The sequence below is a fragment of the Schistocerca serialis genome, chromosome 11 (assembly GCF_023864345.2).
Source record: "Schistocerca serialis cubense isolate TAMUIC-IGC-003099 chromosome 11, iqSchSeri2.2, whole genome shotgun sequence".
NCBI classification, from domain to species: Eukaryota; Metazoa; Arthropoda; class Insecta; order Orthoptera; family Acrididae; genus Schistocerca; species Schistocerca serialis.
Genome location: NC_064648.1, coordinates 174,046,438 through 174,071,920, shown reverse-complemented (window position 1 = coordinate 174,071,920; position 25,483 = coordinate 174,046,438). Strand labels below are relative to the sequence as shown.

At 40.9% G+C, this 25,483-nt stretch overlaps 1 protein-coding gene across 1 annotated transcript in view; it reads left to right on the top strand.

Annotated features, from left to right (window-relative positions):
• The first annotated feature begins 5,094 nt into the window (after positions 1-5,094).
• Positions 5,095-25,483, top strand: part of LOC126426607 (solute carrier family 2, facilitated glucose transporter member 8-like) — a 93,155-nt gene continuing 72,766 nt past the window's right edge. The window contains exon 1 of the mRNA XM_050088499.1: positions 5,095-5,170. Coding sequence (XP_049944456.1) covers positions 5,169-5,170 — 2 coding nt within the window. The 5' untranslated portion in view covers positions 5,095-5,168. The remainder of the gene's footprint in view (positions 5,171-25,483) is intronic.

The following is a 25,483-nucleotide window of genomic DNA, read 5'->3' as shown; positions in this document are numbered from 1 at the left end:
GGGCATGCAAGGACATAATTAGGAGAGTAAGAAACTTGGGCTAAACGGTAGTGTTTCCAACACTATACGATATTTCATTTCATTTTATTTTATTATCGTCCTGTATATCATTTACATGATGTAGGAATTGTCACAGCAAAGTTGTCATACTAGTACAAGTACTACAGACATAATAATGGAATATCACTTTCAAGGCAATTTTTAAAAGTACAAATTAGACATATAAATTAAAATTTTTGGCAATAAATTTACACACAATCAAAGTCATAGGTTTGCTTAAAAGGTAATTTTTAAGCTCAGTCTTAAATTTTACTTCATCTATTATTGCCTTCATGTACACTGGCAGAGCATTGTAGAGTTTTATTCCAAAATAACTTACATGCTTTTGGGTTTGTGCTGTCCTTACCCTTTCTACATACAAATTCTTACGAGTTCTAGTATTATAATTATGGCAGTCCTCATTTGTACGTAGATTTTTCATATGTGCTCTTGTACACAGAATGCTTTTAAAAATGTACAGTGATGGTATTGTGAGTATTTGCAGTTCTTTGAAAAGGGGCCTACAATGAGTTCTTGGAGAGTTATGTGTTATGATTCGTAGAGCTCTTTTCTGAAATTTGAAGATATCTGCTAAGCTTGATTTACTTTTATCCCACAACACTATGCCGTAAGACACGATGGACTGAAAGTAAGCAAAATACACTAGTCTAGTACAGTCTGTGCTGCATACTCTAAATAATATCCTCAATGCAAAACATGCCGAATTGAGCCTTTGGGATAAATACTTGAGATGGTCTTTCCAGCTTAAGTTTTGATCAATGTGCATGCCCAAAAACTCTGTGGATTGTACACTCACTATCTTCTTGTCCATTAGTTTTAACTGGAGGTCCATATCTTGAGTTGCTTTGCCGTACTGTATATAATCGTACCAAACCTCCGCTTTGTCCGAAAGGGAAGCACTACGATTGTCTGTTCAGACTTGCAGCAGTGCAAGAACTGTTCAGAATCTGTGTCCACGTGCACACTATGAGTTGCTGTGGTGAGACAGGCATATGCACGAATGAGTCTGAGAACTTAGTTCAGTGGTGGTCTTCTTACCCCATTACCACTAGGCCCATCTGTAATTCATTCAATCCATAGACATGAATATACGTTACCGTGTCCCTCAAAGATTGGTATACTGTCAATATTCCGTAATTCATAAATGCTTTTAGTGGTGGGCAGGAAATCGCGTATCTGTTAGAAATCACAGTGACTGAGAAGTCACAGATATCACAGTAGCAACTTTACAGAATCTAACTGCGATTTCAGTCACAGTTAGCAGTCGCAAGTAGTATTTCACATTGAAAGACGTGAGCCATCTATTGGTCGAATTTAGCACTGCTTTCTGCGATTTCAGTGACAAGTCGCAACTAAGAGTCGCAAGTAGCAACTAAAAAGCGCGGTTAACAGTGGCATCTGTTGGCCAAAGTTCGTACTACGTCCATCTCTGCGGTACGCTATGGAGTCTAACTGCGATTTCCGTGACAAGTCGCAACTAAGAGTCGCAAGTAGCAACTAGAAAGCGCGGTTAACAGTGCCATCTGTGGGTCAAAGTTCGTACTACGTCCATCTCTGCGATACGCTATGGAGTCTAACTGCGATTTCCGTGACAAGTCGCAACTAAGAGTCACAAGTAGCAACTAAAAAGCGCAGTTAGCACTGCCATCTGTTGAGCAAAGTTCATACTACGCTATTCGCTACAGAGTCAAACTGCGATTTCTGTGACAAATCGCAACTAAGAGTCGCAAGTAGCAACTAAAAAGCGCAATTAACATACTTCTCCTAGTGTCATCTGTTGACCGACGTATGTACGTTATGAGAGCCTTGTGCCTCACGAGATCGATGTGCTGTGTGTGCATGTGAAGGGCTTATTTCAATAGTGGTACAAGTCCATTTTTGTTAATTTTGAGATATAGAGTCGTAAAGTTAAATGAGTGCTGAAAAATCTGCAGTTGAGATACCAGAAATATTCACCATATGGCTTCTTGCTAGTGATGAGCCTTTATTTATGTTTGTTTGGATCACTAATTTCAGAAGCATTATAGACAGAAAAGTGTAGGTAATGGACTTGTACCACTATTGAAATAAGCTCTTCATATTATATGACGACATGCACATTCAGCATCAGTTATGGTTGGTCAAATACTGCTGTGACTCTGAATGTATTATATTAATAAGAAGCGACATTGCCTTTTTCTCCTGAAAATATCGAGTAACGTAACAAATGTGTTTGATTCTGCTTCCAATATGACAGTTTTGGTTAATACTCCACATGCCTACAGGACTTTGCAATGTTAACACAGCAGAACTCAGACATCTGTATAAGTGTAGAGAAATGAAAACAGTCATATGAATGCCTCACAGTTCAGGACTCGGGAGAAAAGTTTTACACCTGGTGTTCTACATGGCAACTTCACACACAAGAACTTTTTGCCGACACTACTACCACCTACATAAGTAAGCTTTTCCTGTGTCACTTTCAAGTAATGCACTTAAGGTATTCCTGATTTAACTGGAAGATCTGTACTTCCCACTTTCATATCAACAGCCTCAAAATGCATATTGTAGACTTCGGGATATGTTACAGGTCAGTGTCACACCAAGATTGTGGAGAAAGGGGGGGGGGGCGGCATGTCACTCTCCAACAAGTGTTTACCAATAAATAAGTGGCGGAAAATTACGGGTATAGGACGGCTTAACATGTGGAAAATGAGATTTTTATTATTCACTCAATGTATTTAACATTTATTATTCCTTTAAAATCGCACAACAACTTCAATAAAACACTTTAATCAGTCATACACTTATTTCATAATTATTTCACTTTTAAACTGCAAATCCTCTAAGAGCTGTCTTGAATCTTCACGAGTCTCTCTCAACAGCCTTGATGTGGATAGATATGTACAGCAACCAGTAATCAGTCAGAGCTGCGTCTGCAAAAACACAAGGATTATTAAACAATTTTTGCTGTCACTAATTACTAGCAATATAATTGACAGAGTAGATTGCTAATATTTGCTATATCACATTTGCTAATATTTGCTATATCACATTCGCAAGAACGATCTCACTGAAGTAATTAAGTCCATCAAAACGCTTAGAAACTAACCTGTCGTCTGACGAAAACGGTCTAAAGACTGGCAATTTCTTCAGATCTGTTGACAATGATATTTTGAATTATCACTTTACTGAGTGACTGAAATGTAGTTCAGGTACCTATGAACATAACAATATGTTAGAATTCATTTTCTAAACACCAACTATTACGGTACTGTGCGGCTACTTACATATTAATTACACTATTAATATTTTCACAGTTGTTTCTTTAATACAAAATTAAAGCCAACGGAAGAATAAACGTAAAACATACTTACCAATGACAGGTTTGTTGAGATGCAATTTTCTGTGTGGACAGATGTAACTTTTTCATACGGTGGTACGTCGCAGCAATCGCAGGAGTCACAGAAATCGCAGAAGTAGCAGAAGTCACAGAAATCGCAGAAGTAGCAGAAATCGCAGAAGTCGCAGAAATCGCGGAAGTAGCAGAAGTAGCAGTGGCGGAGGGATACGCGACTTAGGTTCCTTAACTGCGACTCTTAACTGCGACAAATCACAGTTAAGAATAACAGATACTGAAAAGTAGCATTCACAGAAATCACTGATATCAGAAAATCGCAGTTTAGCCCATCACTAAATGCTTTCATCCTCTTCGAAAATTAAGTTTACTAAATCTCTGTACTTCAATCAGATTCATAGACACAGACCTACATTTCCGTGTCTTGCAAAAATTGTCAATCATTTAACACCTGAACAATATGATAATTGTATGCACAAGTCAGTGAATATGAAATATGTAGAATGTGTTACCACAAACATTGGTGAGTATGAAATATTTTCGCCCGAAATAATGAGGAGGTATTGGCGCTTCTAGCAATCCCATTAATAAAATATGTTCAAATAGTTGATATCGCGCAGGAAATGTTTGTTATTTCTGAGATGTTCTTGTGAAACTTCCAAATGCGAAATGGGTGAAGTAATATGCGAGAGGCTCTCGATCGCACTTGTTGGTTGGCGTTGCCGACAGATGGCAGGCCAACACGTTGGCTTCGTACTCACGCAAAAACTCCAGAGCGCAAAGCAGAATGCATCTCAACTCACCATGCTGCCAACTTCTGACTTTCCAGCAAAACGGCTTATGTGTTTTAAACCCTCATTTATGCAGCATGTTAGATCGGCAAAGTTTCACGAATGGGCAGACAGAAAGAGAAGTGTAGGCGGGACAGAGTCTGTAAGGATTCAACGTTCACCTTTTGCATTATAAACAACACACACACAGTACTTGATAGTACATCCCGCAGCAGTCTAGAATTTTGTACATTTATTTAGCAGCTTATGATGTACATCTATGGAGTAAGTCCAAGACATATTTGCTTTGTCAGCTTTCCAATAAACTACATTACTCTTACTGGTTCTAACTATAGTTTTGCTAAGATAACTAATAAATTTTAGTCACAACATTCCTGGAAATTAACATCATAGTTACAAAATTTTAGATACTGTAAACTGAACGGATTTTATGAGGCATACGTAATTTATGTACCTAAATTACAGAACATTTAATTGCAATAATTCTGTACTATTGGTCCATTATTTTGTATATACGGTATAATCCAGCCAAACAGCACATACATATTCTAGATTCTCTTTTGTTTACAGTTATAAAAAAATTTAACAGCAATAATACTGTAGAAAAACGAAATCTTTAGATAAATAAATGCTGTTAAGAAGTTAAGACATTTTACTTTCTCTTTTTCTCTACACTTGTGTACATTTTTTTTTTTTTTAGTGTACTATGCCTGTTTGCTCCAGTTATTTTCGTTTGAAATAAGTTCTGTGATTGAATATAAAGGGGTTTGTGATAGCAGTTGTTTGATTGACTGTTTAAACTTATCCTTTGATTTGGCATTAATGATGTGTGCCATGTAACCACTGCTTCTCTCGTATTGAGTTGTGTTATGCTGCGGAATTCTTAATTTCTTTCTGTTTCTGTTCTGTAAACATAACTAACTTAGGTACAAGATTCCACACTGCTCACTGTCTTCATCTGAATCAACTCGGAAAGAAGCATGTGAGTAATGAAATCATATAAGTAGCCAATGAGTTAGACATAGCAAAAATCGATAGCTCTAAGTCAATACCACTTAGATTTAGGAAAAACTCTTTTTTAGAGGTAGCAAAGAAGGGCCGAGAGTAACAGGTTTGCCCAGATTCACACTGGACGACCAGATTAAAGATACGAGTAATATAATAAATGTCAGTAACACTAGAAAGAAGAATAGTAGTAATGACGATTGCCCCCATAAAAAAAATTACTCACCAGCTTTGTCTCTCAAGATAGATTATCTCAATATTGAAAGTATAAGAGACAAACAAGTAATTTTAAACGAATTTGCAAATGAGAACTTATTTGATGCGTTATGCCAAAGTGAGCACTGGTGTAAAGGAAATGAAATATCTTTTCATGTACTAGATGATTTCCTCTTAGCAAATAGCTTTAGCACAGAGCAGCATATTCATGGGGGTGTATCAATTTACATTAAGAAAGAATTAATAAATCGTACTAATGAACTAGATCTATGATTTCTGTGCAGTGAGATACATTTTGAAGCCACAGGTGTTTATCTGGATCATTTAAAAATTGCTGTTGTATCTCTTTATAGATCACCAGACGGAAGTCTACTAATATTTTTAGAAAAACTTGAGATTTTACTACATTTCTTTCGTAGCCCTCACTGGAAGAAATATAGTATAGTGATTGATGGTGACATCAATGCTGCATTTGATATAAACAAAGATGTGCACAACGTAAATGAATTTAAAAACCTGTTAGGACAATTCAACTTCATTTTTACAAACTGCAAACCCACAAGACAGTCTGCTTGTCTCGACAACATACTTAGAAATGTCAATAGAGAGTTACTCTCTTCAGATGTAGCTGTCTTCGATTTCTCGGACCATGACTCAGTGTGGGTAAAAATAGGTACAGATAGGTGCAATATGGACTATAAGGAGTTTAAAGAGCCTGAAATAGTCATCACAAGACCGATAAAACAAGAAAAATTGTCTAATTTCATGGTCTGACTCAGTAATTGTGACTGGTCACATATGTTTAACAATAATGCCCAGGGCTCCGCCAATACATTGTTCGATAGATTTTTTCATTCTTTCTTAAATATATTCGAGACCAACTGCCCTCAATATAAATGTGAAGTTAACACTAAAAATAACAGTAATAGACATAGGGATAAGAATCCATGGTATACCGCTCAACTAGCCAATATGAAAAGGAGGTTGTTGTTGTATGGAGATTCTTACAGACTTCAGAAAACTAATATGACTAAACAAAGGTACTCAAGAGCACAAAAGGAATATAAGTATGCTTTAAATGAGGCCAAAAAACAACATAATCTAGTCAGCATTGAGTCGTCAAAAAATAAATGCATAAAAAGCATGGACTATAATAAATTCAGTGGCCAAAAGCAAGCAGAAAGCTGTGGTAGAAATTTCAGCAGATGAATTTAATAACTACTGTATAAAATCTGTTTACCAAATGAGGGAAAGCGTTGGGAGGCCGCAAGAAACTGTAGCTGATCTCATTAAATATCATAATGTAGACTACACCCTGAAAGACAGATTCCTTTTAACAGATGTCTCACCAGATGTTGTTTGAACTATTGTAAATAATTTTAGGCCCTCTGGTAGTGAAAATATATATGGTATTTCTTGTAATATGTTAAAAAAAGATAATTTGACACATATTATACCCTCTTACTAAATGTATAAACAGATGTTTAATTGAAGGAGTATTCCCAGATGTATTGAAATTATCCAGGGTAATGCCCATTTCCAAGAAAGTAGAGAAAAACTGCCCATCTAGCTATCGCCCAATATCTCTGACACCTATTTTATCTAAAGTTTGGAATCCATCATCAACTCCCAGTTGTGTGATTATCTGACATGTAATAACATTATTACTGCGGTACAATTTGGCTTTAGGAAGGGCAAATCCACAGTCCATGCCATTTATTCGCTAACTTAAAAGGTGCTTAATCCTTATGAAGGAAAAAAATTTTGCTCAGGTTAACTTTTGTGATCTTAGCAAAGCCTTCGATTGTGTGGAGCGTATTTCACTCCTCAGCAAACTAGTTTATTATGGAATCACAAACAGTGAAGTTGGCAACATCTTCGAATCCTTTCTCAGCAACCATAAACAAATTGTTTGTATTGGTAAACAGAGATCACAGCTAGCTGAAGTTAAGTGCAGTGTGCCACAAGGCTCAGTGTTAGGACCTCTGCTATTTATCCTAAGGACAAATAATCTACCATTTTACATAAATACTCACTGCATTCTCTATGCAGATGATACCACTTTTTTTCAATATCAGCTCAGACATGGATATGATCCAAACTGTGGCAAATGACGCAATATCGCAGGCATCAGTCTGGTTTTGAGCTAATGGGTTCCTGATTAATGAGAGTAAAACTAAAAAGATTGTATTTAGTTTAAGAGATCTGCCAGTAGCAGATGTCATGGATAGTGTTAAGTTCTTAGGTATTGTTATAGATAATAAATTGACTTGGGAGCCACACATTAAATACATTATAAGGCTGTCTAGATTAGTGTATTTGTTAAGGAATTTAAAAAAAAACTGTGTACCTATAAACCTGTATATTTACACTGCCCTACTGCATACAAAGAGCAACTTATCAGAATACCAGCGTAGAAGAGATGTACACTGTCATGGAACCAGAAATAGTAGCCATCTTGACATACCTTACTACAGATTATCCGTCACTGAACAGCTACGAAGTGGTGGGTATGAAGATGTTTAACAAACTGCCACTAGAATGGGTAGAAGCTCCATTTGATTTATTTAAAGACAAATTATTCGGTTGGTTAGCTGGAAATCCTTGCTACTCACTTCAGGAATTTTATGATTGTAAAATATCATACTGGTACCAGTTTGGAGAGTACAGCATAATTTCTTTAACTGAGTAATTTATGTTGCAATGTTATTATATTTTATGGAAAATCAATAGTGACATATTGATCTTCATGTATATATGCTGCATAACTTGTATATATGTAACTTGACTTTGTCAATTGCTGTAATAGCTAAACGACAATAAAATTTCATTCATTCATTCATACATCTTCATTTTTAATGGATTTATCTTTATGATCCCGAGCAAGGAGCAGAATTTTATATATGTACAAGCTGTAGAAGGTCAGAATGTTATATTTTTTGAAAAGAGGCTTGCAACTATCTCTTGTTCTTTTGTTTCCTATTATTCTAATCGCTCTCTTTTGTAATTTGAATACTTTACTTGCCTCAGTCGAGTGGCCCCAGATTTCTATACCATAGCTCTTTACGGCATTGAAGCTCGAAAAATACACCATGCACACATCATCTTCGGTTATTAGTGGCTTAATTTGTCTTAGAGCAAAAGCGGCACTGCTAAGTTTATTGCTTATATTGGAAATATGATCTTTCCACCCTAAATTGCGTCAAAATGTAATCACATATCAGTTCCAGTATAATATATTTGCTCAATGAATATCCGTTTATCATCTGCACTTCTTCTTGGTGTAGCAATTTTAATGGCCAGTAGTGTACGTTTCAATTCCACAGAGCGAAATACAGTAAAGTGTGATAGAAGAATGTTGTTTGAAGAGGCATCGCACTGCACTTTGACACACACTTAACAGCAAATGACATGTCTTACATTTCCTCGAATATTTGTGTTTTATATACGAAACTCTTCAGAAAGATTTGCGCTACAAAATGAACATATTTGTGAAAAATTGACTTTTTTAATATTCGACGTGCTGTCCCCAACGCTGGAGGGGGAGGGGGGAGATGGCGCCACTATAAAGTTTTTGCCTCGGCTGGGAAATATCGCAGATCCGGGGCTGCCACAGAGGACAACCAGCCGAGTCTTGTCGTCTCCTCTGTCACCAGACTTTACTTCTGGGCACTGTTAAAGCGGAGAGTAGGTGTCTATACGGAACAAACCCACACACAACTGAAGAACTCGAGACCAGGATCCAGGATGTTATCAGTAGCATCACAAAACAAGAACTGACAGGGGTATGAATCTCCTCAAGAATGCCCACAGATGTACTGATATGGGTGGAGGACACTTTCAGCACCTACTGTCAGGTGAGTAATCATATTCAGTACATTACGTCTCATTTTATGTTCATGCATTGACCTTACATGCCAGCTTCAGGTGTCACGCCCTGTACATTAATCGAATTTCTCTGCTGACCTCCGATGAACGAAAATCTGGTATCTGCTTTACTTGCGACACAACGCGAGTGTTGATTCCATACTACACGGAAGAGACAAAGAAACTGGCGCAGTACACGTGCATAACATTGCATAACAGAGCACGCAGTAGTCCCGCAGTAAGACGTGCCATAGACTCGACTGATGCCTAAACTAGTGCTGGAGAGACTTGACGCCATGAATGCTGCAGGGCTGTCCATAAATCCGTAAGAGTACAAGGGGGTGGAGATCTCTTCTCGACACCACATTGAAAGGCATCCCAGATGTGCTCAATAATGTTCATGTCTGGGGAGTTTGGTGGCCAGCGGACCTGTTTAAACTCAGAAGAGTGTTCCTGGAGCCACTCTGCAGCAAATCTGGACGTGTGGGTTGTCGCATTGTCCTGTTGGAATTGGCTATGTCCGTTGGAATGCACAATAGACACGAATGGATGAAGGTTATCAGACAGGATGCTTAGGTATGTGCCACCTGCTGGAGTCGAATCTAGACGTATCAGGGGTCCCAACTTCACACACCCAACGCCATTACAGAGCTTCTACCAGCTTGAACAGTCCCATGCAGACATGCAGGGTCCATGGATTCCTGAGGTTGTCTCCATACCTGTACACGTCTATCTGCTCGATACAATTTGAAAAGAGACTCGTCCGACCAGGCAACTTGTTTCCAGTCGTCAACAGTCCAATGTCGGTGTTGACCGGCCCAGGCGAGGCAGAGAGCTTTGTGTCGTGCAGTCATCAACCATACGCGAGTGCGCCTTTGGTTCTGAAAGCCCATATCAATGATGTTTCGTTGAATGGTTCGCATGCTGACACTTGTTGATGGCCCAGCATCAAAATCTGCAGCAATTTGCGAAAGGGTTGCAATTCTGTCACTTTGAGCGCTCCTCTTCAGACATCGTTTGTCCTATTCTCGCAGGATCTTTTTCCGGCAGCAACGATGTCGGAGATTTGATGTTTTACTGGATTTCTGTAATTCCTGGTACACTCGTAAAATAGTCGTAGGCATACAAAGGGGCCGTAAGAGTACAAAGGGGTGGAGATATCTTCTCAACACCGCATTGAAAGGCATCCCAGATGTGCCCAATAATGTTCATGTCTGGGGAGTTTGGCGGCCAGCGGAAGTGTTTAAATTCAGAAGACTGTTCCTGGAGCCACTCTGCAGCAATGCTGGGCGTTTGGGGTGTCGCATTGTCCTGTTGGAATTGCCCAAGTCCGACGGAATGCGGAATGGACACGAATGGATGCAGGTGATCAGACAGGATGCTTACGTACGTGTCACCTGTCACAGTCGTATCTAGACGTATCAGGGGTTCCATATCACTCCAACTGCACACGCCCCACACCATTACAGAGCCTCCACCAGCTTGAACAGTCCTCTGTTGGCATGCAGGGTCCATGGATTACTGAGGTTGTCTCCATATCCGTCCACGTCCATCAGCTCGATACAATTTGAAACGAGACTCCTCCGACCACGCAACATGTTTCCAGTCACCAAGAGTCCGACGTCGGTGTTGACAGGCCCAGGCTATGCGTAAGACTTTGTGTCGTGCAGTCATCGAGGGTACACGAGTGGTTCTTCGGCTCCGGAAGTCCATATCGATGATGTTTCATCGAATGGTTCGCACGCTGACACTTGATGGCACAGCACTGTAATCTGCAGCAATTTGCTGAAGGGTTTCACTCCTCTCTCGTTGAACGATTCTCTTCAGTCGTCATTGGTCCAGTTCTTGCAGGATCTTTTTCCGGCCGCAGCGATGTCGGAGATTTGACGGTTTACCGGATTCCTGTAATTCATGGAACACTCGTAAAATGGTCGTACGGGAAAATCTCCGCTTCATACCTACCTCGGAGATGCTGTGTCCAATCGCTCGTACACTACGTTCAAACTCACTTACATCTTGATAACCTGCCATTGTAGCAGCAGTAACCGATCTAACAACTGCGCCAGACACTTGTTGTCTTATATAGGCGTTGCCGGCCGCAGAGCCGTATCCAGCCTGTTTACATATCTCTGTATTTGAATACACATGCCTATTCCAGATTCTCTGACGCTTCAGTCTATGTTCATGTGTTTACTTTATGGGCCGGTTTCACGTGCCGCGCCGGCCGCTGTGGCCGAGTAGTTCTCGGCGCTTCAGTCCGGAACCGCACTGCTGCTATGGTCGCAGGTTCGAATTCTGCCACGGGCGTGGGTGTGTGTGATGTCCTTAGGTTAGCTAGGTTTAAGTAGTTCTAAGTCTAGGAGACTGATGACCTCAGATGTTAAGTCCCATAGTTCTTGGAGCCGTTTGAACCTTTTTCTATTTTTTTTACAGGCCGCGCCCTGTACATTAATCGCATTTCTCTGGTCTAATATCAGCTTCACCTGCGACAGAACGCATGTATTGATTCCATTTTATATCCCAGCAATTTGTTAATCATTCGGTAGGTGATCAATATGTCAAATTTCCCCCTGCCTGTCAAATTATTTGGCAGTGTGCTACCTCGTTTCAGATCTCTGTTAACGTGTTTGAGAAAAACTTGGACTGAAAGGCTGTTTGACCAACAAGTTCGTCCATTTACACATGCGTTTGTCGAATAGCCAGTTGCTTGCCAGATTATTACCAATAAAGAGTTCTATTTATGCATCAGCTGCAACTGTAGAAGTCCATTTTTTAAATGGTTCAAATGGCTCTGAGCACTATGGGACTTAACATCTGAGGACATGAGTCCCCTAGAACTTAGAACTACTTAAAGCTAACTAACCTAAGGACATCACATACATGCTCAAGGCAGGATTCGAACCTGCGACCGTAGCAGTTGCGCGGTTCCGGACTGAAGCGCCTAGAACAGCTCGGCCACCGCGGTCGGCCTCCATTTTTTAAGATGAAGAAACTGTGCAACAGTTGCTTAATCCACAAACTTTTATTGTGTGCACGATCGTTTTCGAAACAGTTGTAGTTCCGTCATCTGGTGTAACAAAAAAACATCGCTTAACACTCCAGAGGTCATCGTCCCCTCAATGGTATCGTGGAAGCACAAGTCAAAAAGATAAAAGTCTCATAAATTCGATAAAAACTGTTCCTCAATGTTGCGCGATGGGAAGACCAGATGATAAGGAACTTGTAAGTGTTCCGAAACCGGCCTTGTACGCAATAAGATATTGTCGATTAAGCAACTGTTGTGCAGTTTCCTCAATTTACGAAATATTGTCTATAACTCTGAGATATGTGGCAACTGGAGCAGATACTGATCGTTTAGAGTTTCACTGGTACCAAGTAACTTCTCGACACGATACGCACAATATTGCAGCTGCTTGAGAAGTGGGGTTAAGTTTGACAAACACGGCCGGTGCATATGTGCGCACTTTTGACACAAAACCTTCGATAGCTAATGCCGAATTTGAAGCAACACATTGATGGGCTGCTGAAACGTCTGAGCTCAGCTACGTATGCTAGTAGGGTTATTGCAATTTTTGGTGATAAGAATCTCAGTAAATTAGCTTACTATGCCTACTTTCATTCACTGCTTTCGTATGGCATCATATTCTGGGGTAATTCATCGTTGAGTAGAAAAGTATTCATTGCTCAAAAACGTGTAATCAGAATAATTGCTGGAGCCCACCCACGGTCATCCTGCAGACATCTATTTAAGGATCTAGGGATCCTCACAGTAACAAAAATAATAGCGGTGTGCATAGCTATAACACCAGGAGAAAGGATGATCTTCACTATGCAGGGTTAAATCTGACTTTGGCACAGAAAGGGGTAAATTATGCTGCCACAAAAGTCTTTGGTCACCTACCAAACAGCATCAAAAGCCTGACAGATAGCCAACTAACATTTAAAAATAAATTAAAAGAATTTCTAGATGACAACTCCTTCTACTCATTGGCTGAATTTTTAGATATAAATTAAGGAAAAAAAACAACTTAAACATAAGTGACATGCAACATTTTGTGTAATGTAATATCTTGTACAGACATCTTTTATTAACCTGACACGTTCCACATCATTACAAAGTGTCGTATTGATGATCTATGGAACGAGTGTTAATCTAATCTAATCAAGTTTGGCCATTTACAGGGACCTTCACAGTCAGGTGCACTGTTATCGTAGAAAAATGCATTTTTTGATTTCTGTAAGTACAAATTTTACTTTTCTGCTCGCACAAATTTGAACTGCCACTCTCGGAACCAGTTTGGAAGCTTATCGAGATTATTCATTTCGTCTGCTTCCATCATTCTCGCAGATAATAAAAAGAGACTTAAGTGTCTCAGGCAAACATTTAATTATAAGATTTCGAAAATCTTTAGGGAATTGAATATTCCGAGATTCACTGCGTCAAGAGTTTGCCGAGAATACGAAATTTCAGGCGTTACCTCCTGTCACCACTGGCGACGCAGTGACCGACGGCGTTCACTTAACGACCGAGACCAGCGCCGTTTGCGTAGAGTTGTCGGTGCTGACAGACAAGCAATACTGCCTGAAATAAGCAAAGAAATCAAATGAACGTATCCGTTAGGATAGTGCTGCGAAATAGGACGTTAGTGGTGCTATGGCAGCAGACGACCCACGCGAGTCCCTTTGCTAACGTCACGACATCGCCTGCAGCGCATCTCCTGGGCTCGAGACCATACCGGTTGAACGCTAGACCACTGTAAAACTGTGGTCTCGTCAGATGAGTCCCGATTTCAGTTGGCAAGTGCTGATGGGAGGGTTTAGGAAAAGCAAAGGGACGAGAGAGGCAATTCTGACGTTACGGCTAATAATGGAAGCAAGGCTAAAGAAAAATCAAGACACTTTCATAGGATTTGTCGACCTGGAAAAAGCGTTCGACAATGTAAAATGGTGCAAGCTGTTCGAGATTCTGAAAAAAGTAGGGGTAAGCTATAGGGAGAGACAGGTCATATACAATATGTACAACAACCAAGAGGGCATAATAAGAGTGGACGATCAAGAACGAAGTGCTCGTATTAAGAAGGGTGTAAGACAAGGCTGTAGCCTTTCGCCCCTACTCTTCAATCTGTACATCGAGGAAGCAGTGATGGATATCAAAAAAAATGGCTCTGAGCACTATGGGACTTAACAGCTGTGGTCATCAGTCCCCTAGAACTTAGAACTACTTATACCTAACTAACCTAAGGACATCACACACATCCATGCCCGAGGCAGGATTCGAACCTGCGACCGTAGCAGTCGCACGGTTCCGGACTGCGCGCCTAGAACCGCGAGACCACCGCGGCCGGCGATGGAAATAAAAGAAAGGTTCAGGAGTGGAATTAAAATACAAGGTGAAAGGATATCAATGATACGATTCGCTGATGACATTGCTATCCTGAGTGAAAGTGAAGAAGAATTAAATGATCTGCTGAACGGAATGAACAGTCTAATGAGTACACAGTATGGTTTGAGAGTAAATCGGAGAAAGACGAAGGTAGTGAGAAGTAGTAGAAATGGGAACAGCGAGAAGCTTAACATCAGGATTGATGTCACGAAGTCAATGAAGTTAAGGAATTCTGCTACCTAGGCAGTAAAATAACCATTGACGGACGGAGCAAGGAGGACATCAAAAGCAGACTCGCTATGGCCAAAAAGTCATTTCTGGCCAGGAGAAGTCTACCAATATCAAATACCGGCCTTAATTTGAGGAAGAAATTTCTGAGGATGTGCGCCTGGAGTACAGCATTGTATGGTAGTGAAACATGGACTGTGGGAAAACCGGAACACAAGAGAATCGAAGCATTTGAGATGTGGTGCTATAGACGAATGTTGAAAATTAGGCGGACTGATAAGGTAAGGAATGAGGAGGTTCTACGCAGAATCGGAGAGGAAAGGAATATGTGGAAAACACTGATAAGGAGAAGGGACAGGATGATAGGACATCTGCTAAGACATGAGGGAATGACTTCCATGGTACTAGAGGGAGCTGTAGAGGGCAAAAACTGTAGAGGAAGACAGAGATTGGAATACGTCAAGCAAATAATTGAGGATGTAGGTTGCAAGTGCTACTCTGAGATGAAGAGGTTAGCACGGGAAAGGAATTCGTGGCGGGCCGCATCAAACCAGTCAGAAGACTGGTGACCAAAAAAGATGGGACAGTTCGAGCGTGGCGCAGAATCCACGAAGCCGTGTACCTAAGTGGTCAACAACGCAGTGAGCAAGCTGGTGGAGGCTCCATAACGCCGGCCGGGGTGACCGAGCAGTTATAGGCGCTACAGTCTGGAACCGCGCGACCGCAACGGTCGCAGGTTCGAATCCTGCCTCGGGCATGGGTGTGTCTGATGTAGTTAGGTTAGTTAGGTTTAAGTAGTTCTAAGTTATAGGGGATTGATGACCTCAGAAGTTAAGTCCTATAGTACTTAGAGTCATTTGAGCCATTTTGAACCAAGCTCCATAACGGTGTGGGTTGTGTTTCCATCGAACGGACTGCTTCTTTCGTTCCAACTGAACCGATCATTGAGTGGAAGTGGGTATGTCCAGCTACATGCAGACCTTCTGCAGCCGTTCATATTCCCAAACAACGATGGGGAGACCTGGGTGAAGATTTTAAATTTGCCGGATATAGACTGGAAGACTCAAACGTTTATAACGGGTGGCAGGGACAAAGAATCCAGTGAAATCATTTTAAGTGCTTTATCTGAAAACTACCTTGACCATATTAGAACAAATAAGCCCGTAGTCACAAATATGAAGTCAAAATTGACCAGGTTTCGACGCTACTATGAGCGTCGTCATCAGAATTAAACTAACTGTTCTAAAACATATTAGGTATATAATACATTAATAAAAGTAAAGCTTGTACTGACTGGAAAGAGATGCAGTACTTACAAGTCACATTTAAAAAATATCTAAGCCGGAAAGGCGATGTCATTAAAAGTTGTAAATAAGATGGTGAGCCGCTAAGGGCTGCTCGTACTTTAGTGAATAAGGGTTGCAACAAGAGTCGTTCCCGTACGCAGTTGATGGCCGTTGGTAATCGCAACAGCGAATACGTTTCATGTACACTACTGGCCATTAAAATTGCTACACCACGAAGATCACGTGCTACAGACGTGAAATTTAACCGACAGGAAGAAGATGCTGTCATATGCAAATGATTAGCTTTTCAGAGCATTCACGCAAGGTTGGCGCAGGTGGCGACACCTACAACGTGCTGACATGAGGAAAGTTTCCATCTGATTTCTCATACACAAACAGCAGTTGACCGGCGCTGCCTGGTGAAACGTTGTTGTGATGTCTCGTGTAAGGACGAAAAATGCGTACCATCACGTTTCCGACTTTGATCAAGGTCGGATTATAGCGTATCGCGATTGCGGTTTATCGGATCGCGACATTGCTGCTCGCGTTGGTCGAGATCCAATGACTGTTAGCAGAATATGTAATCGGTGGGTTCAGGAGGGTAATATGGAACGCCGTGCTGGATCCCAACAGCCTCGTATCACTATATTCGACGACGTCTGCAGCAGCACGGACTATCAGCTCGGAAACCGTGGCTGCGGTTACCCTTGACACTGCATCATAGATAGGAGTGACTGCGAAGGTGTACTCAACGACGAAATGGGAGCACGAATGGCAAAACGTCATTTTTTCGGATGAATCCAGGTTCTGTTTACAGCATCACGATGGTCGCATTCGTGTTTGGCGACATCGCGGTGAACGCACATTGGAAGCGTGTATTTGTCATCGCCATAATGGCGTATCGCCCGGCATGATGGTATGGGTGGCATCGGTTACACGTCTCGGTCACCTCTTGTTCGCATTGACGGCACTTTGAACAGTGGACGTTACATTTCAGATATGGTACGACCTGTGGCTGTACCATTTATTCGATCCCTGCAAAACCCTACATTTCAGCAGGATAATGCACGACCGCATGTAGCAGGTCCTGTACGGGCCTTTCTGGATACAGAAAATGTTCGACTACTGCCCTGACCAGCACATTCTCCAGATCTCTCACCATTTGAAAACGTCTGGTCAATGGTGGCCGAGCAACTGGCTCGTCACAATGCGCCAGTCACTACCCTTGATGAACTGTGGTATCGTGTTGGAAGCTGCATGGGCAGCTGTACCTGTACGTGCCATGCAAGCTCTGTTTGACTCAATGCCCAGGTGTGTCAAGGCCGTTATTACGGCCAGAGGTGGTTGTTCTGGGTAGTGATTTCTCAGGATCTATGCACCCAAATTGCGTGAAAATGTAATCACATGTCAGTTCTAGTATAATATATTTGTCCAACGAATACCCGTTTATCATCTCTATTTCTTCTTGGTGTAGCAATTTTAATGGCCAGTAGTGTAGTTTTCACTTAATATATGTCTACAGTTTTTTGTTTTGTTTATTCTTTTGTCAAGAACAATGCCCAGTTCAATAACCTGTTAGCCATTAGCCACCGGGATTATATCTTCTGCCTGCACAGTGTTTTCAGATCGTAAGGAGGACAGACGATTCACCGTGAGGATAGTGACTAAGGAAGTACGGAATATTATAAGATCATGTGATCTAGAAGCAAGACAGGAAAAGTGTGGTGTCACCGCCAGACACCACACTTGCTAGGTGGTAGCCTTTTAAATCGGCCGCGGTCCATTAGTATACGATGGACCCGCGTGTCGCCACTATCAGTGATTGCAGACCGAGCGCCGCCACACGGCAGGTCTAGAGAGACTTACTAGCACTCGCCCCAGTTGTACAGCCGACGTTGCTAGCCATGGTTCACTGAGAATTACGCTCTCATTTGCCGAGACGATAGTTAGCATAGCCTTCAGCTAAGTCAATTGCTACGACCTAGCAAGGCGCCATTTATCTTTTGCTATGTATGTAATGAAGCATGTACAGTAACACGACCAATGTTCACCAATTGTGGATTAAAGTTAAGTATTCCAGAAGCTACGTACTTTTCTTTATAGCATTCATTACGTATCCTGTTTCAGACCTCACGCCAGCCTGCGTGAGTTTAAGCGCGTGCCTTTCGGTTACCCGTCACTGTGGACTGGCTGTCTTGTCAGTCCACAACAAAAAGTATAACAAGGTCATGTACTTCCTGCCTGTTATCTTCCGGTCTGTTGGAAAACGTCGAAGAGGCGCACTTTCCACAGGTTCGACCCCTCCGTGCTCCTGGTAAAAAGCGTCCATGATATGAAGTACATAAGTTTCAGTATCATTACTTGGATATAAATGTAATAAGAGACATTATACGAGGCGTGTTTTTTAGGGAAGTGCCGTTTTGAAATTAAAATAAAAAGACGTGCTAAGATATCTCACTAATTATATTTTTACATCAAAGCCTGTACCTTAATCTACGCACTGGCGCCATTACAGTCTGGTCCTTCCTTGTTTACGCTGTGTACTGAGTGTTTAAGATGCCTCCGATAATCGTGAGTCCCGCCAACTGTGAAGTACGGGCTGTTATAAGATTTCTTAGAGCTAAAGGCCTAAAAGCGATCGATATTCATCGTTGAGATCTGTGCAGTTTACGGAGAAAACATTATGAGTGACGGAATGTTAAGAAAGTGGGTGAGAGGATTTAAAGATGGCCGCACAAATGTGCACGACGAACAACGGAGTGGGCGTCCTTCGGTTGTTAATGAAACTTTGATGCTGGAAGTGGACAATAAGGTGAGAGAAAACAGACGCTTTACGATTTCCTCCTTGCAGGATGACTTTCCTAATGTTTCTCGTAGTGTTTTGTACGGCATTGTGACCGAGCACTTGAATTACCGAAAATTGTGCGCACGTTGGGTACCTAAAATGTTGACGGATGTGCGCAAAACCAACGTTTAGACAGTTTCCTTGAGCGGTACCACAACGACGGCGATGATTTCTTAAGGCAAATTGTTACGGGCTATGAAACGTGGGTGGCCCACGTCACACCAGAATCAAAGCAACAGTCCATGGCGTCAATAAACTAATTACAGAACAGCGTACACAAATGAAGAAATCTACATCTACATCCATACTCCGCAAGCCACCTGACGGTGTGTGGCGGAGGGTACCTTGAGTACCTCTATCGGTTCTCCCTTCTATTCCAGTCTCGTATTGTTGGTGGAAAGAAGGATTGTCGCTATGCCTCTGTGTGGGCTCTAATCTCTCTGATTTTATCCTCACGGTCTCTTCGCGAGATATACGTAGGAGGGAGCAATATACTGCTCGACTCCTCGGTGAAGGTATGTTCTCGAAACTTTAACAAAAGCCCGTACCGAGCTACTGAGCGTCTCTCCTGCAGAGTCTTCCACTGGAGTTTACCTATCATCTCCGTAACGCTTTCGCGATTACTAAATGATCCTGTAACGAAGCGCGCTGCTCTCCGTTGGATCTTCTCTATCTCTTCTATCGACCCTATCTGGTACGGATCCCACACTGCTGAGCAGTATTCAAGCAGTGGGCGAACAAGCGTACTGTAACCGACTTCCTTTGTTTTCGGATTGCATTTCCTTAGGATTCTTCTAATGAATCTCAGTCTGGCATCTGCCTTACCGACGATCAACTTTATATGATCATTCCATTTTAAATTACTCCTAATGCCTACTCCTAGATAATTTATGGTATTAACTGCTTCCAGTTGCTGACCTGTTATTTTGTAGCTAAATGATAAGTGATCTATCTTTATATGTATTCGCAGCACATTACACTTGTCTACATTGAGATTCAATTGCCATTCCCTGCACCAGCGTCAATTTGCTGCAGATCCTCCTGCATTTCAGGACAATTTTCCATTGTTGCAACCTCTCGATACACCACAGCATCATCTGCAAAAAGCCTCAGTGAACTTCCGATGTCATCTACCAGGTCATTTATGTATATTGTGAATAGCAACAGTCCCATGACACTCCCCTGCGGCACACCTGAAATCACTCTTACTTCGGAAGACTTCTCTCCATTGAGAACGACATGCTGCGTTCTGTTATCTACGAACTCTTCAATCCAATCACACAATTGGTCTGATAGTCCATATGCTCTTTGTTCATTAAACGACTGTGGGGAACTGTATTATTCCGGAAGAGCGGTATTATTCCTGAAAGGGCGTGTTGATTCGATAAATTTAATTTGTTGAAACCTATTGCTGACAAAGACTGATCTACTTTCATGACAGTGTTTTTCGAACAATGTGAAGTCCCGCTCACAATGCTTGTCCGTCCTCTTTTCGAAAACTGCTGCACTGTGTGGGATCGTTGCCAGATAGGATTAATGGAGTAAATCGAAAAAGTTCAAAGAAGGGCAGCACGTTTTGTATTATCACGAAATATGGGAGAGAGTGTCACTGAAATGATACAGGATTTGGTCTGGACATCATTAAAAGAAAGGCGTTTTTCGTTGCTACGGAATCTTCTCACGGATTTCCAATCACCAACTTTCTCCTCCGAATGCGAAAATATTTTGTATACACCGACCTACATAGGGAGAAACCATCACCACGATAAAATAAGGGAAATCAGAGCTCGTACGGTTCTTTCCGGGTGCTATACGAGATTAGAATAATAGAGAATTGTGAAGGTGGTTCGATGAATCCTCGGCCAGGCATTTAGGTGTCATTTGCAGAGTATCCATTAGGTGTAGATATCTACGAGAAAATTCGCGGCCGTTCTAGTGATCTCGATACGTCGTTATTCTGTCTCTATTTGTTCGAAAAAAGTTGTGTATATTCTACTGTTTTGTGATTAAAAAGAGACTAATGGGAGAGATTCTTGAGCACAAGCAAACGAGCATAAACGTCCTTAATGCTCTAGATTCTGTTATGCAATCGTCGTCTGTTTGTCCCAGATATGGCTATCCTACTTTGCACACGCTGTACAAAATAGTTGCTTGTGTACATTAGTATGTCCATTTTATTTTCATTGAAAAAGGGGACATTTAAAATAAATATGAGAAAAACCAGGAACAATGAAGAAAAAAAAACGGGACATAAATATTGTATTGACTAAATTTAATACATATACAAGTTTACCTTTACAACGTGCACTCATATGATCCCAAATCACTTTTTACAATTATTCTGCCACACTATCTCTGTGCTTCTCACTTTTATGTACTTTATCAAGAAGTGCAATTTCGTTGAAATTGTATCATAAAAATCAATACACGATACACCATTAAAGTGTGTTTTGACAAGGACCAAGGCCCTCACTGTTTCAACTTTCATTCTGTTTTTTTTTTTTTCATCTGACCACAAAGAGTTCACCAACGAAAACACGCATTCCACGGCAGCATTTGACCCAGAAATTGCCAGACAAAACTCCACCAAATGAATCGTGTTTTTCATGTTAATGATTTTACTTTTGAACTAAGCAAATATTTTACACCACGTTGCACTAACACTTTCTTTGTCTCCTTCTTCACTTTTTATGAAGTTCTGTGCACATGAAAATTCATCAAACAGTTCGTCTTCATCAACAGGAAAATTTGGTACAATACTTTTAACAAAAACACAACAGTCCTGAATATCCTTCCACTGTAGCTGCTCCTTTTCAGTATTAACCCAGTCAAATGCTTTAAAAGGTGTGAGAAATGGTAAACACCATTCTTTAATATACTCAGTGCAAGAGTCGTAGAAGATGTCAGTAGAAATATGAAATTGTTCACCAGTAACTGCACCCTCTTCTTCCAGCTTCCTTACAGTCTCATGCACAAAGGATGTGAGAAATCTTTCAGATTTTCTACATTGTAACTTGCCCAATAATTTGTATATTTCTTGATAAACTTCCACTATTGTGATTTCTTGTTTCTCAATCCATTTAATTGTTGTGGAGAAAGATTTTAGCTGGCTAACAAAAAAATGTAGAAGACCAATAGACACAGGGTTATCAAACAATTGTTTAAGGATAACAGGACACTTTTCAAGGGAAATGAAATATGATTTCAAAGCAGGAAACATCTCTACAATTCATTCCAATGCTGGTAGCAGAGATTGCCAAATTGTCTTGCTGTGCCCAAGTACAGTTTTGTATTCAGTTTCAGTAAACTTACAGAATTACTTCAGAGATTCACCCCTTACTGTATATATGTGGAAATGCTGGTAGATTTTGTTTACTATTAATTGGCAGTCGATGGGTAGGCAATCTAAGCCAGTTTGTAAGGAATTGAGCACCACATGTGCTGGATAGCCAACACTTACTATATTATTCACTGCATTCTGTTGCAGTTTATAGAACAAATTGATTTTTCCTTTCCTCTGCTTACCACCAAAATTGGTGTTAGTCTTGTCTGCAGAAACTGCAATCACCTTTCCCTCAAGCTCATATTTCTTTAAAACCTCCAGCACATATTTCTGAAATAAATCTGAAGTTTCTCCAGTTAAATTAACCAATTCGAGCACTTTCACCGTGATGCCTTTTTCAGGGTGAAAATATCTGATAAGGAGAGGAACCAACTTCAAATCCAGATGACTCCATGTATCAGTCATTACAGAAATGAATCGAGCAGTTTTGAGTTCATTTAAAACCTGCTGAGCTGCATACGGTGCAATAACATGTGAAATGATTGCATTACATTTTGTGTGTCCACATGTGAATTTAGGATTGAAAAGTTTTTTAACAACTGCTGTAGTACAGTCCATTGAATTAAAGCTATGGTTACGCATTGCACTGCGGTATGCAAACGTAGCTTCTTGTGCTGCCAACTGCCTATCCATTTCTGTTACTGATTTTAAGTTTACATAGTAGTCACTCACGCATTTATTTGCTCTTTTCGTTTGATCACTCATGCGATGTTTCTTCATCTTAATGTGATTCACAATGTCAGACCTTCCACCATGACCAATAGCTTATTTTGATCTGCACAACGTAAATTCTACAGTTTCGCCACTACCAGTGATGAAAGGAAACTCGCTTTTTATATTGCTGTTAAAATTACACTTTCGTTTCGGCATAATGAAACAGTGATTACACAGTGCAAAACATTAACAGAGTGGTGGCGATGGCCAGAGAGCAAGTATCAGTGGTGTAGAGTATCTCTGGATCGAAAGGACGGATTCAGTGGATCGATTTAGAAGAGAAGAATCTTCGTTGTTATTCGTAACCTATAGTGCGTTTAAAATTAACTTGCGATTTTTGACAGTGCGGTACATGTTTCGGGTATGCTGAAAGTCGTCACACGCTTCCTAGCGTAAATAATTGCGCAGTTAATAGCAAGTCAAACAACCAGTACCGTAAAAAACTCTAGCCAAGCGGAATCATAAAAAAAACGGGACATATGAGTGTCCCCAAAAAAACTTTCGGGACAGCGGGACATTTTGGTAAAAAACGGGACTGTCTCGGGAAAAATGGGACGAATGGACACCCTAGTCTACATGCGTCTATTGATACATTAGAAAGAAGTTTTTTCAACATTGCGGCGTGCAGAGACATGGCTGGAGTCGACAATGAGGGGGGATCGACGTAACAGCTTAGCTCTGTTCAACACTCACCCTATCACTCATTGTTCTATTGACGATGTAATAAACCAGTTCGACAGGAAGGATAGGCGCATAGAATTCATCATTTAAGGAAGAGAATCACAATTGCAACTTTTTTATATCATAAGACATCATTGTCTTGTATATGTGTATAATCAGTTTAAATAAAACTTTCCTAAACTTTGCATGTGACTTTATTTTTTATTACGGTGAAAGTAAAGGTAGCTCAAGATACCTTTAGCGCCCCCTCGATGTTTTTCTGTATCCCCCATTGCAGTCATGCGGCCATATGGCTATCGACGCTAGATGACAAAGGCATAGGATTCACACCTCAGCCAATTAGCACCAGATATCCGTAAATTAAACATACGAACCTACCCTGTGAATCAAGTCACCTATTACAGAAAAACCGATCAAAATCCCTACCGCAGTTACTGATATTTTTGACAGATTGCAAGTGTGATGTAAGTTTGTAATGGCAAAAAATGTTTTTTTACATGATATAATTATAGTTTAACAATATTCGGATTTTTCCCTTTACTTTTACAGTGATGATGATGATGAGCGTTTGGCGTCATTGGCCGGGAGGCCCCTCGCGGGGCAGGTCCGGCCGCCATATCGCAGGCCTTATTACATTCGGCGCCACATTGGGCGACCTGCACGCCGGATGGGGATGAAATGATGATGAACACAACACAACACCCAGTCCCCGAGCGGAGAAAATCTCCGACCCAGCCGGGAATCGAACCCGGGCCCAGAGGACGGCAATCCGTCACGCTGACCACTCAGCTACTGGGGCGGACACTTTTACAGTGAAACCTTGCTTCTTGCCAAAATTGATGATTCTAGATCAAGCGGAAGTGCCCGATAGGTTTTGATGGTGAGTTTGAAAAATATCAAAATATGTGACACTGTTCTTGTTGTGGTCTTCATTCCAGAGACTGGTTTGATGCAGTTCTCAATGATACTCTGTCCTGTGCAAGCTTCTTCATCTCCCAGTACGTACGACAACCTACATCCTTCTGAATCTGCTTCGTGTATTCATTTCTTGGTCTCCCTCTACGATTTTTACCCTCCACGCTGCCCTCCAGTACTAAATTAGTGATCCCTTGATGCCTCAGAACATGTCCTACCAACCGATCCCTTCTCCTAGTGAAATTGTGCCACAAATTTCTCTTCTCTCCAATTCCATTCAATACCTCCTCATTAGTTATGTGATCTACCCATCTAATCTTCAGTATTCTTCTGTAGCACCACATTTCGAAAGCTTCTATTCTCTTCTTGTCTAAACTGTTTATCGTCCACGTTTCACTTCCATACATGGCTACACTCCATACAAATACTTTCAGAAACGACTTCCTGACACTTAAACCTATATTCGATGTTAGCAAATTTCTCTTCTTCAGAAACGCTTTCCTTGCTATTGCCAGTCTACATTTTATATCCTCTCTAATTCGCCATCATCAGTTATTTTGCTCCCCAAATAGCAAAACTCCTTTACTGCTTTAAGTGTCTCATTTCCTAATCTAATTCCCTTAGCATCACCCGATTTAATTCGACTACATTCCATTATCCTCGTTTTGCTTTTGCTGTCTCTGACAGAACTACAATGTCATCGGCGAACCTCAAAGTTTTTATTTCTTCTACATGAATTTTAATTCCTACTCCAAATTTTTCTTTTGTTTCCTTTACTGCTTCGTCAATATTTGGATTGAATAACATCGGGG